Raw genomic sequence first — 15,614 nt, 5'->3', positions numbered from 1 at the left:
GGTTAGGCCAAGGCAGAGTGTGAACAGGATGGCTACCACTAGGATTAATCCCTTCATAATATATGCTCCCCAAACTGTGTTAAACAGCCATCCTAACCACCCATCAGTCCCTGTTAACCCCTGTTTAAAGTTATCCAATTGCTTTTGTATCCCGGACATGGCTGCTGTTATGTTTAGTGTCTTGTCGTGTACGTATGTGATGCATTTTTCCTTGATGATGGTGCATACCCCCCCTTGTCTGGCTAGCTGATAGTCCACCGCATATCTCGTTTGTTGTGTGTATAGTCTGAGTTCTGCGAGTTCTTGGTCAATTGCGCCTAATGCTTGTAGGGTGTTGTTTCCTAAAATGGTCAGTCCACATATGAAGAAGTTCCTATTACTGGCACTGATCACCCCTGCGGCGCCTCCCAGGGATAGTGTCCCCAGAAATCCATATCCTAAAGAAGACCCTAGTGTGACAGGGGCCTGCCAGTCGGAGCAAAATTCTGCGCTGATGGCCCTGGTCACTATGCGTTTCTGGACATGCCCTTCACTTGGGCATGGAACCGTGAGAGGTCTGATTGTCCCTACGGAAAAGAACCTTGGAGGCCTGTCTGTGGCCGTCATATATACATTTTTAAATAAAAACACGTACCCGTCTTTAACCCGATAACATGCATTACCCCGGGGTCGTTTGACCGCATGGCCCCATCTTGTGGAACCTTCCCTCCCCCTGGACTGTCCACTTGATTGTACCTCTTGGTGAGAATCAAATGGATATGTCCCTGAGGCTGAGCTTACGTGGGTGCTGTTGCACTTGCCACACATAAGCTGCCTACCCGCGGTGACTGCAATGCATTTTTGTTGCTTGCAGTCACAAGTGAAGTGTCCTTCCCGGACCCGGCACTCCTGGAGAGCACAATGTGCCTCAGCGCACGAATCATTTTTAGGGACAAAGGCATGCACGCACCCCCATCCCTCTCCCTTAAAACATTGTGGGTAGTTCCCATGTGTCTCCTCCGGTTGGGGTCCCGTCCCCCTTAGAATTCCCGGCTCAGTGAGCTCTACACACCTTCCTTGTATCCCTTGCTTAAAGTACCCAATATGTTCTTTGCAGGGTGCCCCCGATGTGTCAATAGTGAATAACTCTTGTGGGAGCCACCCTGGTGTTGCTATGAATAGGGAGTTTACTGATCGCGCTGAGGGGTAACAAGCGGTCCTATTCCCATAGATCTGGATGTGTGTTTTCAGGAATAGGTTTCCTTCCATGATTGGTGGTTCTGCTCCCCTAACCCCCATATGTTGGAGTGTATTTACAATGGTCAGGGTTATTATCAGATATGTCCCTGTTCCCATATCGCTCTTTTTTTTTTTTCAACAGTATTTTACAATTACAGTATATACAGAAAATAAACAGGCAATCAAATTAAAAGTAGTTGGTTCCGACGTCTTGATAGTAGATCTGGTCCTGGTTCCTGTTGAAGTTGAATGAGCAAAACGGTATCTTTTAGTTCATTTGTTCTCATATAGTTTTAATTGGGTCCAGTGTTTCCAGACCCCCTGTCCCCTTATATCTATACAGGCACAGGTATCTCCGCTAATAATGACCTCGTAAGGTCCGTGCCATCTTGGGGCAAATCCTGGTTTTGCAGGAAGCACTTTTGTTAATACCCGGCTCCCGGCTTTTGGGACTTCTGGTAATATTTCTGAGTCCCCCTCTGCGTCGACCTGTGCCTGATTAGAAATTACGGACCGGCGCATCCCCTTCAATTGGGTGCTAAGGTCTCGGATGTATTGTCGGATCCTATCTTTTATCGGACCCACATCTGTCCAGCCTGTAATAATGTTTTCGGGCAAGCGCATTGCTCGCCCGGTCATCAGCTCGTATGGAGTCAAGCCGGTAGTTCGATTTGTGGTCGCCCTAAGCCTCATCAGGACTGCAGGTAGGACTTCTGTCCAATTTCTACCTGAGGATTGCATTGCCTTTGCCATTGTTATTTTTAGAGTCCGATTCATCCTCTCCACCATCCCGGAACTTTGTGGGTGATAGGGGATGTGAAATTTTTGTTTTATTCCTAATAGTTGGCAAATGTTTTTCAGAACCTTTCCTGTGAAATGTGTTCCCTGGTCCGAATCAACTTGAATTGGCATCCCCCATCCATAGCAAGCTTAGTGTGAATTAAATAACACTTTGTACTGGCCTTTTTTGGCTGCAATTGGACAGCCATTCATTTGTCTGTAATCTTATCAAAAGACATCGCTTTCCCCATTAAAATCACATGCCATACAGCTCCGATCTTTATATGATGTACTCTTACACTATCTCTAATTTGATCATTTGTTTGCGTGCAAGTGCCGCACCACAGTACTTCACAAAATAATTATGTCTTTATCAATATTCAATATAGTATATGAATATATCATACAAAGTTGGTTAAGGCTTTTCAGGATTTGATGTTATTCTTGTGTCTATATGGCAGTGCTATACTGTATAATAAAAATAATCAAGCGGCAGTTGTATCATACCACTTTACACATCGTACCCGTGATATCCAAACCCTTTTAATTTAAGCCGTTTCTTTTTTTAAACTGAGCTCCAGATCGAAACCCCCGCACTCTAGGAAAAGTAACAGGCGCCGAATCAAAATCAAAGCAGGTACAATACATACCAGTTATTTGATTAGGAACATTTTGGTTTCTTAACTGGCTAGGTTTTAAGCTTTGCAGTGCTTTTATATTTGGCAAACCTTGAACCTTGATGGCTCATGAAATTCCGACGGCAGTACATAATTTTAATTAGTTCAGAATACTAAACTATCTGACGTTCGCAAATCGCGATATTCTGCGATTAATACTGTATTTCACTGACTTGATACACTTTAAACTGATTCATAGACCTCAGTCTTTTGTTCCTGCTTTTCTATCTTTCCACAAAATAACTTATTTTCTTCTCTTAACTCCTCAACTAACTCTTATAATTTCTACTTCAAGACAAAGGAAAGAGCACATGCTTCCTTCCAAGGTTTAAATCCTTTCTTAACATTAAAACAAACAACAACAAAGCATCCACGCAACCACTTTGTTTAAACACACACAGACACACACATGGAAGCTTCCAAAAGTCATTCCACAGTACATCCTTTTTCATTCAAACTTATCATTTCAGACTGGGATGAGTGTAAAACATTCAAAGAGAATACTGAACATTGATTAAGACAATCGCTTTTATTCTTCTTTCTTCCAAACTGTAATTGACTCAAAGCAGAAGTAAATTCAAGAAATCCTATCACTTGAATCTTTACAGTTTTAACACTCTCCCAGCCCCCCTGAGGCTAAACCAAGGTGCAATGTACTGCACCCACTGCCTGTAGCAAACATTCCACAGGAACAAAGAGCTCCCTGCTCTCAATCTAATTACAACAACAACCACCTACATTCGACAAGCTACCAGATCTCACAAACACACTGAAATACAAAAACTAAGATCTCTCCTATCCATCTGCTGCCTTTCCCCTGGCGTAAAAGGCTTATAGGTTGCCTTTGGTTGTGCTAACGTCCCTCCTCTCGTGACTGGCGCTAGATTATAATTGTCTATGTTTTCTTTTGATGCTGGAGTGGCTGTATGTTTCTGCACTGACTCGTATGGGCGCCGAGGGTCCGTTTCCTCTGATCTCTGCGTTATCTCCGCAGTGTGGTTTCTGTATTCTAATTCCCTCACTCTCTCCTGTAATACTTTAATTTGCTCTGTCTCTTTGTGTCTCTCCTCCATAGAGGCATTTACTTCCTCAATTAGTCCAGCTAACTGGGTCACTAATATTACTCCCATTACTTTTGTTTTGTCCCGTTTAACTCCGTCTACCCACTTTCTTTGATCTTCTAAAGTTTGTGATGCGTTCCACCCATTCCGTTTCATCTTTGCAACAATCGCTTCTCTGGCTAACAGATACTTCAAAATGAGAGCTACTGCAGTTTCTCCCTTAACAACGTGGTCTGCCATTTTTCTGTCTAGCAGTCCTGCAACCCCCGTATGCTGGCTGCTACAGTAAAAGTGCCTCAACTCTCTCCCTTATCTCCTGTCACTGATACTGCCCCAGCACCGTCTGTATTGCTGTAGGTTCTCGTAGTGAGGTTCCAGTGGGTCTCTTTCCCCTGGGCTCCCCCAACTATTCCTGACACCTCACGCTTGGACTATTTTGTGTTGTCTTATTGGGATGTGTGCTGGTTGTTTAGTGGGTTTGTCCGCCCCTGTTCCCAGCCCCTCTAAGTACAACGCCTCCCGCTCGGCCACCACCCCCACTAGCAGGGTTGATCCGTTACCCCCCAAAACCGGGTATCCTGCTATGGGCTGTGGTGTTCCCTACAGACGAACAAGGTTATCAAACTCCGCCCGGGTCCCTAATGGATCCTCCGTCGTCGTGTCTCTTGGTCAGGATGGATCGGGTCCACTTTTCCTCAACACTTACACACCTGTACTCTGTTATCAAAGCCCCTGTTATAGTTAGTAACTGTATCGACTCTGAGGTTGTTCGTCCCTTCAGAGTCAGTGTTGTTACCCGATTTACACTGTCCGTGCCTTGCACCCTGAGTGCCTGTCTCTCTTAGCGCCCGCTTCAAAACCCAACCTTAGCGTGGGAGATTTCTCCTCTTAACGTCCAGTTTAGGGTAGGGCACCTTGAGTCAAGCACTCCCTTGTCCTATTGCCTTGGCACAGACAGCGGTTTCATTTACAATCCTGGGTTAGTTACACCAATTAGTTCTGCATGCGGTACTTATCTTTATATTAGTCTTAATTCTTTGTTATCAAATAGCCCAAAACCTGTTATCTTTACCTTTGGTCTTTTACTCCTATTAAAGTTAACAGTTACTTACCTTCTTCCACGCGGTTGTTCTGACCTGTACCTCTTTAGTGCGGACTTCTGTTTCAATTTAAAACTTAGGCAAGATTATACAGTTCTACAAGACAACAATACTCAAAACAGACAAACCCTAACCCTTAAAGGTACCTCACTTTGAACGGAGACCTGCACTCGCCTTTGACTGCTCTGGATTTGTATCAGATTCGTTTAAATTTGATCCCGACTTTCAAACTGTGGCCATCAGTCAGAAGTCAGATATCAAATCCTGCCGTGACTACGCCATTTTGTTGTAGGGAAATATCCCTTTACCAGTGCAGAATAGAAGTTGAGTCGCAAATCAAGGTTCAAAGCGTGTCTTTATTGTACAATTACTGGGATCCCAGGGAGACCCCCGTAGCCAGCTCAGAAACAGTGGCTTGGCCACGTTGATCTCAATTAAATCACATCAGCTCTGGATCTTTATAGGGATCCAAAATTCGCGCGGGAACATTTGATTATGCCTTTTTTTACACAATGTATAAAGTGGTCTGTCAGTTTCAAAAGTCCCTAGGAAGTTTCATGGATTAGCATTTGTATGGTGTGTGTTCGTGTTAATGGGATTACTTGGTCCTGCCCCGGTGTCTAAATGCGTTTCCCATTACTATCTCTATGTGTCCTCTTATTTAAATTGGTCCTATTGTTCCGTGTCTGTGTTTCCTGCTTGTGAGATTGAGTGTTAATGTCATCCTGTCCTGTTGGGTGTCTGGGGTATTTCATTCTTAACCTTTTATCCTTATCTCTTAGTTTATCAGATTTTTATGTCTGCCTTGGCCGAATTGGTAATATTTCAGTGATAGCTTGGTTTTGATAACCCACTCTCTGTCTCGTTTCATAGGGATCTTGATCTTCCTTGGCCAGTTTAAAATGCAGCTATGCGCTGTTGCTAGGCAGATTAGGGATCTTCCGTAGTTTCTGAAATTCGTGAGTCTCTCAGCTGTGCAGGGGGAGACCCGATCGAATATCCATCCGGGGGTGCCCCTCTGCATTGTTGGCCCGTTATGAGTGGTGCCAATTAGTCCAATAAAAATATATTTGATGATACAAATATGGTTTTCTGGAAAATTTCCTCCTTCAGCCCATTAATGATACAAATAAGGCAGGGTTATGGATCAACAGAACATAGGGGCTTACTAACGTATATCTGGATTATTTCTGAGGATATCTTTTATGAGAGAAAATAATAGGTGGGCTGTGAGTGACAAGAGATTCTGTTCAGTGTTGAGGGTTATTGCTCTTTTTTGTGTAGAAACCGAAGATTGTTGATTAGTGATTTGTAACACAATGAGAAATATTATTTTGTTTGATCTTTCCTCCTGGCATATTGATTAAAGTAATTAATATCTAATTATTAATTGCATGTTTGTGTATTGTAATGTTGTGAAGTCCTTTCAATCAGAATGTTGGACCAGAGACTGCTGCCTCTTAGCATCACTGAATTTTAACTAATTTAATTTGAGTTTACAATCCCTTCATCTTGTCCATTCATCCAATTAACTCCTAGAACCATTGAGGTTGTGTTATTTATAAGTTCATTTGTATGATTGAACAAACCTCATTCTATCAGAAGTTTATTTTCTTTATAACCACAATGATATTTCTTCACCCAAGAAGAAATGAGAATAAGATTCATCACAGTGCTTAAGACGTTTCAGCAATTTACAAAAAAACATAAATTACCCCTTTCCATCTGCCAATTGCTCCAATGTTTTTGCTTCTTATCACAGCCCATACAAATGCAGTAACCTCCATCCCAGTAAACACTTCCTGTTATCAAATCTACTACTTCTGTCCGTTCTCTTGCACTCCAAGGACTTACCATAGCTCAGACTTGATGTGAAGAATGGGCACAATAGAGCAAAAGCCATATCCGTTGCAATAATTAATCTGCCTCCACATTCCAGTGTCAATTCCAACTGTCCTGTACTTGACAGCTCTCTAACTTGGTTATCAAATGCACTCTTGTTTCCTGCCTTTTACAACTTTCCACAATTATGTAAGTAAAAGTTGAAGCTGTTCTAAATCCACTTGGGTATAAAGAAGCTGCAAAGTCATATAAGCTTCTCTACAAGAACAATAATGTAGAGAGCAGGTTATCTTCCATTGCATCAAAGTGTGCCAGTCATCTGCCCTTGCACCTTGAATAGAGTGTTCTGTGGACCATGCAAGCTGTAGTTGGATGGGAAAGCTCAGGCTACAGCCACTGTAACACATTAGACAGTATGGATACTCCTGTCTCTTGTCCAACTTAAAATTGGTCTTGTGGTCATTGGCAATGATAGAACATAGAACACTACAGCGTAGTACAGGCCCTTCGGCCCTCGATGTTGCGCCGACTAGTGAAACCAATCTAAAGTCCCTCTAATCGACACTATTCCAATATCTTCCATTTGAATGCTCTTAATGTTGACGAGTCCACTACTGCTGCAGGCAGGGCATTCCACGCCCTTACTATTCTCTGAGTAAAGAACCTGCCTCTAACATCTGTCCTATATCTCTCGCCCCTCAATTTAAAGCTATGTCCCCTCATGTTAGCCATCACCATCCGAGGAAAAAGGCTCTCACTATCCACCCTATCTAATCCTCTGATCATCTTGTATGCCTCTATTAAGTCACCTCTTAACCTTCTCTCTAAAGAAAACAACCTCAAGTCCCTGAGCCTTTCCTCATACGATCTTCCCACCATAGCAGGCAACGTTCTGGTAAATCTCTTCTGCACCCTTTCCAACACTTCCACATCTTTCCTATAATGCGGCGACCAGAACTGTACGCAATATTCCAAGTGTGGCCGCACCAGAGTTTTGTACAGTTGCAGCATGACCTCCTGGCTCCGAACAACCCTATCAACCTGGGTGCCAACTTTCAGGGATCTATGCACATGGACACCCAGATCCCTCTGTTCATCCATACTACCAAGTATCTTACCATTAGCCCAGTACTCTGTATTCCTGTTACTCCTTCCAAAGTGAATCACCTCACACTTTTCTGCATTAAACTCCATTTGCCCAGCTCTGATAGAGACATTCCCAAGATCTCCTTGGGTTTTTCAACTTCACCCAAGGAAATCACATGTTGCTCCATTATATTTTCTATCTCCCGGATGCTGCTTGATCTGATTGGTCTCCATTTAAATTTTTGAGAAGGAGACTTGCAATTGTGGCACACTGCTTTAAAATGGCCCAGACCCCAGTAGGCCTGACACTCTGCATGTATGAAGGGACATTCTTCACGCCTATGTGTTTCTTGGCACCACAGCGGGAACACTGGTTAATGATGGCCACTATCCTTTCCCTGTTCTGGGTTTGCTTTTTTTTCGTAGGTACACTGCTACCTCTTGCCCACAGACTGGACTGAGTCAGTAGTCTGATTCCACAAGGTTCTCCATCACTGGGGATGAAAATTCTGTTCTGCTGCCGAAGCTCAGCCTGTCTCATTAATTGAGATTGGATAATATTAACTCCCTGGATTGCAGAAAGTCAAATAAATCTTCTTCAAGGTCACCCACCACAATATACCTGATAAGTTACCCCTTTAGATCCCCATATTCACAACTATCAGCCAAACAATATAGGTCATTAATGAAAGGATCAATATTTTCTCTGCATTCCTGAGAGCAGCTATTAAACCTTGTCCCTTGTATTAACAATCTTCTATTCCCCTGAAAGCATGAAATATGAATCAAAATCTTCGCAAGTTGCTGTGTCCTCCTTAATGCCCTGTTTTATTAAAATGTCATCTATTCTGCAGCAGTGGAATACAGAAGTGTGTTAACCTTCTCTTTCTTGGTCTTCTGTGCTAACCCTGATACCAGTGCTTCCAGTGTGCTGCTTGGTCGGGGCCTTCCATGTGGTCAAAGAAGTTAGGTAGAGATAGTGTTTTTCCTTGATCACCTATTACTTTAATCAATTGTCCTGAGACTCTGGCACTTTATTTTTGATTCCTGCTGCAGTAGTTCTTGCTCTTCTATATTCTTGATGGCTTTTCCTTTCCTGGCAGCAGCCATTTTGTGTAGATCCTTACAAACAAAGTTAACCACTGCCACGCTGAGATAATATCAGAAATGAGCCCAGAGTGGTTTTGACCAAGACTAATGGAAACGAGGCATCCAGGAACTTCCAAATGTTTATTCGCTACTTCGTACAGGGGCAGATAAACATGAGGCTCTTTCCAGAGGCATCTAAGTTCTAGTGATATGTAATTTGACATCAAATTCACTATTAGCATAATAGCTATCAACCCATTATACTACAGAGTTAAGTAACAGAAAAAACATGAGTGAAATAGCAGGTACTGTAGGGTTGAACAGAAAAGCTGACATGATCAAATAGAAAGAAAAAGAGAGAGAGAGAGTAGAATTTTAAAAAGTGGACAATTCCTATCTATCTTTGGTTTTTGTCGACCCATTATCTCTGAAGCAAACATACAAGTGACATTGGCAAAATTTGCCGTAACCCCAAAATAGTTGCTGTATAGAAAGTACAAAAGAGCATCATTGAACAAATGCAAACTAGGACAGACAAAAGGAAGAGGTGGTGGGGTTGAATTGCTAGTTAAAAAGGAAATTGACGCAATAATGAAGGATATTGGCTCCAATGATGTGTAATCTGTATGAGTAGAGCTGAGAAACACAACAGGGCAAAAAACACTACTGGAGATTGAATATAGACCACCAGACTAGTGGTGATGTTGGAGATGGCATTAAGCAGGAAATTAGAGATGCATGCAATAAAGAAACATCTGTAATCATGGATGACTTTTATCTACATATAGATTGGGCAAATCAAATTAGTAACAATACCAGAGAGGAGGAATTCCTGGAGTGTTTACAGGATGCTTATCTGGACGAATACATTGAGTAACCAACCAGAATGAGGTAGATCTCAGAAATCTATAAACACGATTGGATGGGGTAGAATTTGATTTGATTTATTAATGTCACATGTATTAACATACAGTGAAAAGTAATGTTTCTTGCGTGCTATACAGACAAAGCATACTGTTCATAGAGAAGGAAATGAGAGAGTGCAGAATGTAGTGTTACAGTCATAACTAGGGTGTAGAGAAAGATCAACTGAATGCAAGGTAAGTCCATTCAAGAAGTCCAGATCAAGAAGAACGTTCCTGATGGCAGGGGAGCCCAAAACCAGGGGGTCACAGTCTGAAGATTTGGGGTAAACTATTTAGGACTGAGATGAGGAGAGATTTCTTCACTGAGAATAATGAGTCTGTGGAATTCACTACCACAAAGGTTTAAGGCCAAAACATTGTATCTTTTCAAGAAGGAGTTAGATATAGCTCTTGGGGCTAAAGGGATCAAAGGATAGGAGGGTAAAGCAGGAACAGGTTACTGGGTTGGATGATCGGCCATGATAATGAATGGCGGAGCAGGCACAAAGGGCCTAATGGCCTTTCCATGCTCCCATTTTTTATGCTTCAAACACAGCCTTGCAGGTTCAAAACCCATTGCCTCCTCCCCTTGCCCGAGAATTTGTCTCCGTGCACTTTTAGCTTGTATTAACATTTGTTTGATTATTACTATGAATCTTTAATTGCCACAGCATTTTACGCAACTAGACCATTAAAAGACTTCTGGAAAGTCACTAAGACAAATTTATTTTAAAATGTCTCCTTGAGCGATTTTCTTTTCCCTGTTGTTACGATTTATCTTCTGACTGATTCCTGCTAAATCTTTGCATCATAGTTTTATCACTATCATTTTCATCCATTTCAAGAATTGGTGCTCAAGACACTTATTTCTCATTTTCAAAAGGCACATATAATAATCCTGTAGAGCAGTAACAGTTAGTTGACGGCAAACTTTCCATGGTTACAACAGATTTTGTCTGGTGGTCACCATGGAAATGGTAGCTGGACAGAAAAAATGCACAAACTAAAAATAATCAGCAATATTATTCAGTGTCATCACTCATGTCTCTGTTTGTAATTTTGCAGGGATTCTATGGCTTACTGTAACACTCTGGTGACCAGCAGAGCCTCAAGGGAAATAACATAAAAAGATTGTTGGTGGCGTAGTGGTATTGTCACTGCATGGTAATTCAGAGACCCAGGTTCAAATCCCACCAGGGTAGAGATGCAGTGGGTGCTGCCTGGGGTGGTTACAATGAGCGTGTCTCTCTTTGCACTTCTAGCGTTCCAGAAGATAGCTGTGGCGTTGTTGTGGTAGTCTTCAACTGCGTTGTTGCAGATGGGAATGTTCTGCATCTTGCTATCTTAAGAGCTGTTGAGATTGTTTCCATAGTCATCGCCAATAACAGTGGCAATTTTTTTCAGGTAACTTTGCTGCCTTGCAGTCATTCCTGTCGTGCCTTCTTCACATAGTTTCTCTGAAAAAATGATGTACTGTGACTTGGCTACTTCTGAAAAATCTTCCAGCATGATGGTTTGTTAGGCCTTCGTAATTAAGCAAGTTATCATAGCCTAACTTCAGAGTTCATATTTTCAGGAGCACTAATAATTAGTCAAATGTGGGAGTTTTTTATTTGTTCATGGGATGTGGGTGTCGATTGCATGACCAGCATTTATTGCCTATCCCTAATTGCCCTAGACAAGATGGTGACGAGTTGCCTGCTTGAACCTCTTCAGTCCATGTGGTGTTAGTACACCCACAGTGCTGTTAGGCAGAGCGTTCTAGGATTTTGAGCCAGCACCAGTGATTGTTTCAAGTCAGGATGGTGTGTAACTTGGAGGGGAACCACAGGTACTTTTAGGTTACTTTAAGTGACATAAATTGTGGGGCCTGAAGATGCTGTTGAAGAATTCTTGGGAAGTTGTTGTAGTTTATCTTGTGAATGGTGCACTCTATGGCTGTGGTATGCTACTGATTGGGAATGAATGTTTGAGTTGGTGGATTGGGTGCTAATCAAGTGGAAAGTGTTGTCCTTGATGGCGTTGTGCTCTTTGAATATTGTTGGAGCCATATTCATCCAGGCAAAAGGGGACGTATTCCATTATGCTCCTGACTTGTACCTTGTAGATGATAGGCACTGGAAGTTAATGGCAGAGCAGTGTACGTCAGCCAGCAGCTTGCAATTCATGAGGTAATCCTCCTTGCCATAAGCTTGTACATTAATCATAAACATGTGTCACTTAGGTGCCTTTTTTTAACAAAATCTGTTCTAGTGGATTTCAGGATGCAACCTGACAGGTTCTTTTCAACAAATAGAATTTGGGTTATTAGAAATGTACAATGGAAACATTGTGAATAGGAGTAAGAGATGGTGAAATTTGTTCATGGACGTGGGCATTGTTTGCAAGGTCAGCACATGTTGCCCTTTCCTAATTTGTGTTGAGATGGTGGTGGTGAGCTGCTGCTTTGAGCTGCTACAATCTATCTTGTGCAGGTCCACCCATGGTGCTGCTGAGAAGGGATAGGATCTTGACCCCACAACAGTGAAGGAATGACGATACAATTCCAAGGCAGGATGGTGTGTGGCTTGCTAAGGAGCTTGCAGGTGGTGTTTTCCCATGTGTTTGCTACTCTTGCCCTTCTAAGTGTTAGAGGTCATTGGTTGGAAGATGCTGTCAAAGGAGCTTTGCAGAGTTGCTGCAGTCCATCTTGCATATAGTACACACTGCCACCACTGTGCATCGGTGGTGAATGGGGTGACAATCAAGCAGGCTGCTTTGTCCTTGATGTTGTCAAGCTTGTTGAGTGTTGCACTCATTCAGGCAGACGGAGAGTGTTCCATCACACTCCTGACTTGTGGACAGGCTTTGGTTAGTCAGGAAGTGAAATACTCACCCCTGACCTACTCTTGTAACCACAGTGATTATATGGCTGTTTCAGTTTAGGTTCATTGTAACCCCCAAGATGTTGAAAGGGGTGGGGGTGTTCAGTGATGGACTGAAGGTTTTGTCTGATAAATCTCTTCAAAACATTTATTGTGAATCTTTATCGACAGGTCTCCTGTCATGAAGTTTGAGATTAATTTCTATCTATTCATGATGGCACCTATGTTGTGAAGTTGGTTTTAAAAAACTTTGCGTTGATCGCTTTCTTAAAATCTCCCTCCAGATCTATCTACTGATCCAGATGAATTGACAAATGTGGCTACTAAGTATTCAGAAGTTGCAAGCATCCTTGATGAGAAACTTCGCTCCATATTAAATTACCCAGAAGTGTCTGAAACTGTTCATCAATACAACAAACTTCAGTTTATCAAATGGAAAGAAAGTCTAGGAAAAAATTACACAGATGTTATTGCCAATCTCCGATGGCACCAGGACTGGCAAAAAAATCCTGTAACTTATCAAAATGCTATTGAAAGATGGTTATATTCGACTACTAAAGTGTAGTGTTACATATATTGTAGTTTTTCCCACTTGCATTGTGACCTCAAGTGTTCCCAAGAGATCCATCCTTGGCCCTTTCCTCTCATTATCTACTTGCAGACATTATCCACAAATGTGGGGTCAGCACCATGTATTTCTTTTTCTATGATGGGCTGTGCTTCCAACTCAGGATGGTGTGTGGCTTGAAGGAAGACCTGCAGGTGGTGGTGTTTCATGTATCTGCTAGAAATGGTAGCATAAGTGTGATTATGTTACTGGACGACTAATCCAGAGGTCTTGCCGAATGCTCTGTAGTTATCAATGAAGGATAACTCCCAACAGCTCATGTGATACTTTGTCATCAAACCAACCCAGTATTATTTTGGGGGAAAGGTTGATTAATGCCTGATCACAAAACAGATGGTTCAACAGCATCATATTCCCAAAGAATCTGCCCAAGGATTGCCTGAATTTGGTACTCTTAATGAGGTGTGGTATTAATGAGCTGATGCAAAAAGCTCACAGACTTTGTCACTAAGATTTGAAGCTATCAATTTAGCTCCCGCTACTGCATCTATCTCTCACACTAGCCCAACAAACCCAGGCTCCTCCATGCACTATTCCTAAAATTCCATCTTTCTCTCCTATGGTCTGTCTGATTTCACCTTGTCCATGAGACCCACCTTTTGGTCTCTCGATCCTCTTCAAGCTGCTGGCCACCCAATTTCCCTTCCTGGTCCGAATGCTTAGCTGATACTGTAATTGGTTTATCACCTCAGGTAATATAACCTTTTCAAATCCTGTCAGTGTTATCCTCCCTTCTCAAATGAAACGGTAGTGCTATGCCCCATCTCCAACCTCACTTACTAAGTCCTTGAGCATGTCTCTTCCCAAATCTGTGCCCATCGTTAACTTAACTTTATAGTTGAATGGACCTCATCAGTCACCAGTGATATCCCCTGAGATTGGTGGTGCTGTATTCCTCTTGATTCTTTTCAAGCTCTACACTGCCTTTGACACAGTTTATCATGTTATTGTCTTCAAACACTTTTACTCCACTGTCCAGTGAGTTGGAATGCCCTCACCTGGATCCATCCTTTTCTATCCAATCGTAACCAACAAATTTCGTGTGATAGCTCTTTCCTCACCCTTTGCAAACAATTATGGTTCCTTCAAGAAACTATCTGTGGTCCAGTCCTATTTCTCACCTAAGTGTTGCCTCTCAGGTAATATCATCCAAAGGTGCAACAGAAGACCCCACGTGTATGCTGATGATATCCAGCTCCGCCTCCACGATTACCTCTGTGTTTGTCACTGTTTTTCCAAGATTCAGCCCTGGATGAGCTGCAATTTCCTCCAATTCAACATTGACGAGACCAAATGCATTGTCTTCTCCAATATAAAATAAAAATCACTGCTGGATTGTTGGTTAACCTATTAACTTCTGCCTGCTATTCTGTGAATTTATCGATTCACTGGTGCCTACATGGCTGTGCTGCAGCATTTTGATTTGATTTATTATTGTCACATGTATTAGCATACAGTGAAAAGTATTGTTTCTTGCGCCCTATACAGACATGCCTTTATTTATGATGCATGTGTTTGCATTAATTTCTTTGGATTAATTTTCTTACGCTCCTTTTGTATTGCAGAATAACACCTTTGTTCTCGTCTTGTCTTTTGTTTATTCCATGCACTTTTAATCTCTTATAGTTTTATTTTGTTTAATGGATTGTCGTCATATTATTTGGCGAATGAAGTAAAATGTACAGACCTTGATTTCCTTTATGTTGGGGGATCAACTAGAATATTACAAAGATTGCCTGAAGGGACTTGGTGTTTCACATTTGGATGGGCCTTCATTATACATCAATGGTCCACAAGCTCAAGGTTATATACATGTCTGTGTAGTCGCTCACATTAATCTGTGAAAATGTTAATAATAGAGGTTGATTTGAATAAAATAGCTCCAGAGTAACAGTTGACCTTTTTCTTTATTTTTTTCAATGACATATTGTTGGCCAGTATTTGTTGGCCACCCTTCACAAGTAGGCCCGAGCAGGTAAGAGCAACAGCTTTCTTTCCCTTAAAGGAGCGTAATGAACCAGATGAATTTTTACAGCAATCAATGATAGTCACCATTACTGATAGTAACTTTATATTGCAGATTTATTTATTGAATTTTTATATTCTACCAGCTGCCATAGGGGATTTGAACCATTGTCCCGAGAACATTAGCTTTGGTTTCTGGATTATTGGTCCAGTGACTCCCTATTTAAATTATTTGCTTTTATATCTCATGTAACCTTCCTGCTATCAGCATATTGGGCGGCACACTGGCGCAATAGTTAGCACTGCTGCCCCATAGCGCCAGAGACCCAGGTTCAATTCCAGCCTTGGGTGACTGTGTGGAGTTTGCGCCGCCTTCTGCACTGTAGGGATTCTGTGATC

At 42.0% G+C, this 15,614-nt stretch overlaps 1 protein-coding gene across 1 annotated transcript in view; it reads left to right on the top strand.

Moving 5' to 3' along the window:
- The window catches only part of arsk (arylsulfatase family, member K), a 52,386-nt gene extending 37,276 nt beyond the window's left edge, over window positions 1-15,110 (top strand). The window contains exon 8 of the mRNA XM_078214778.1: window positions 12,907-15,110. Coding sequence (XP_078070904.1) covers window positions 12,907-13,187 — 281 coding nt within the window. The 3' untranslated portion in view covers window positions 13,188-15,110. The remainder of the gene's footprint in view (window positions 1-12,906) is intronic.
- The last annotated feature ends 504 nt before the right edge of the window (window positions 15,111-15,614 follow it).

The sequence above is a fragment of the Mustelus asterias genome, chromosome 6 (assembly GCF_964213995.1).
Source record: "Mustelus asterias chromosome 6, sMusAst1.hap1.1, whole genome shotgun sequence".
Classification (NCBI taxonomy): domain Eukaryota; kingdom Metazoa; phylum Chordata; class Chondrichthyes; order Carcharhiniformes; family Triakidae; genus Mustelus; species Mustelus asterias.
This window is presented reverse-complemented; position numbering and strand designations above follow the sequence as displayed.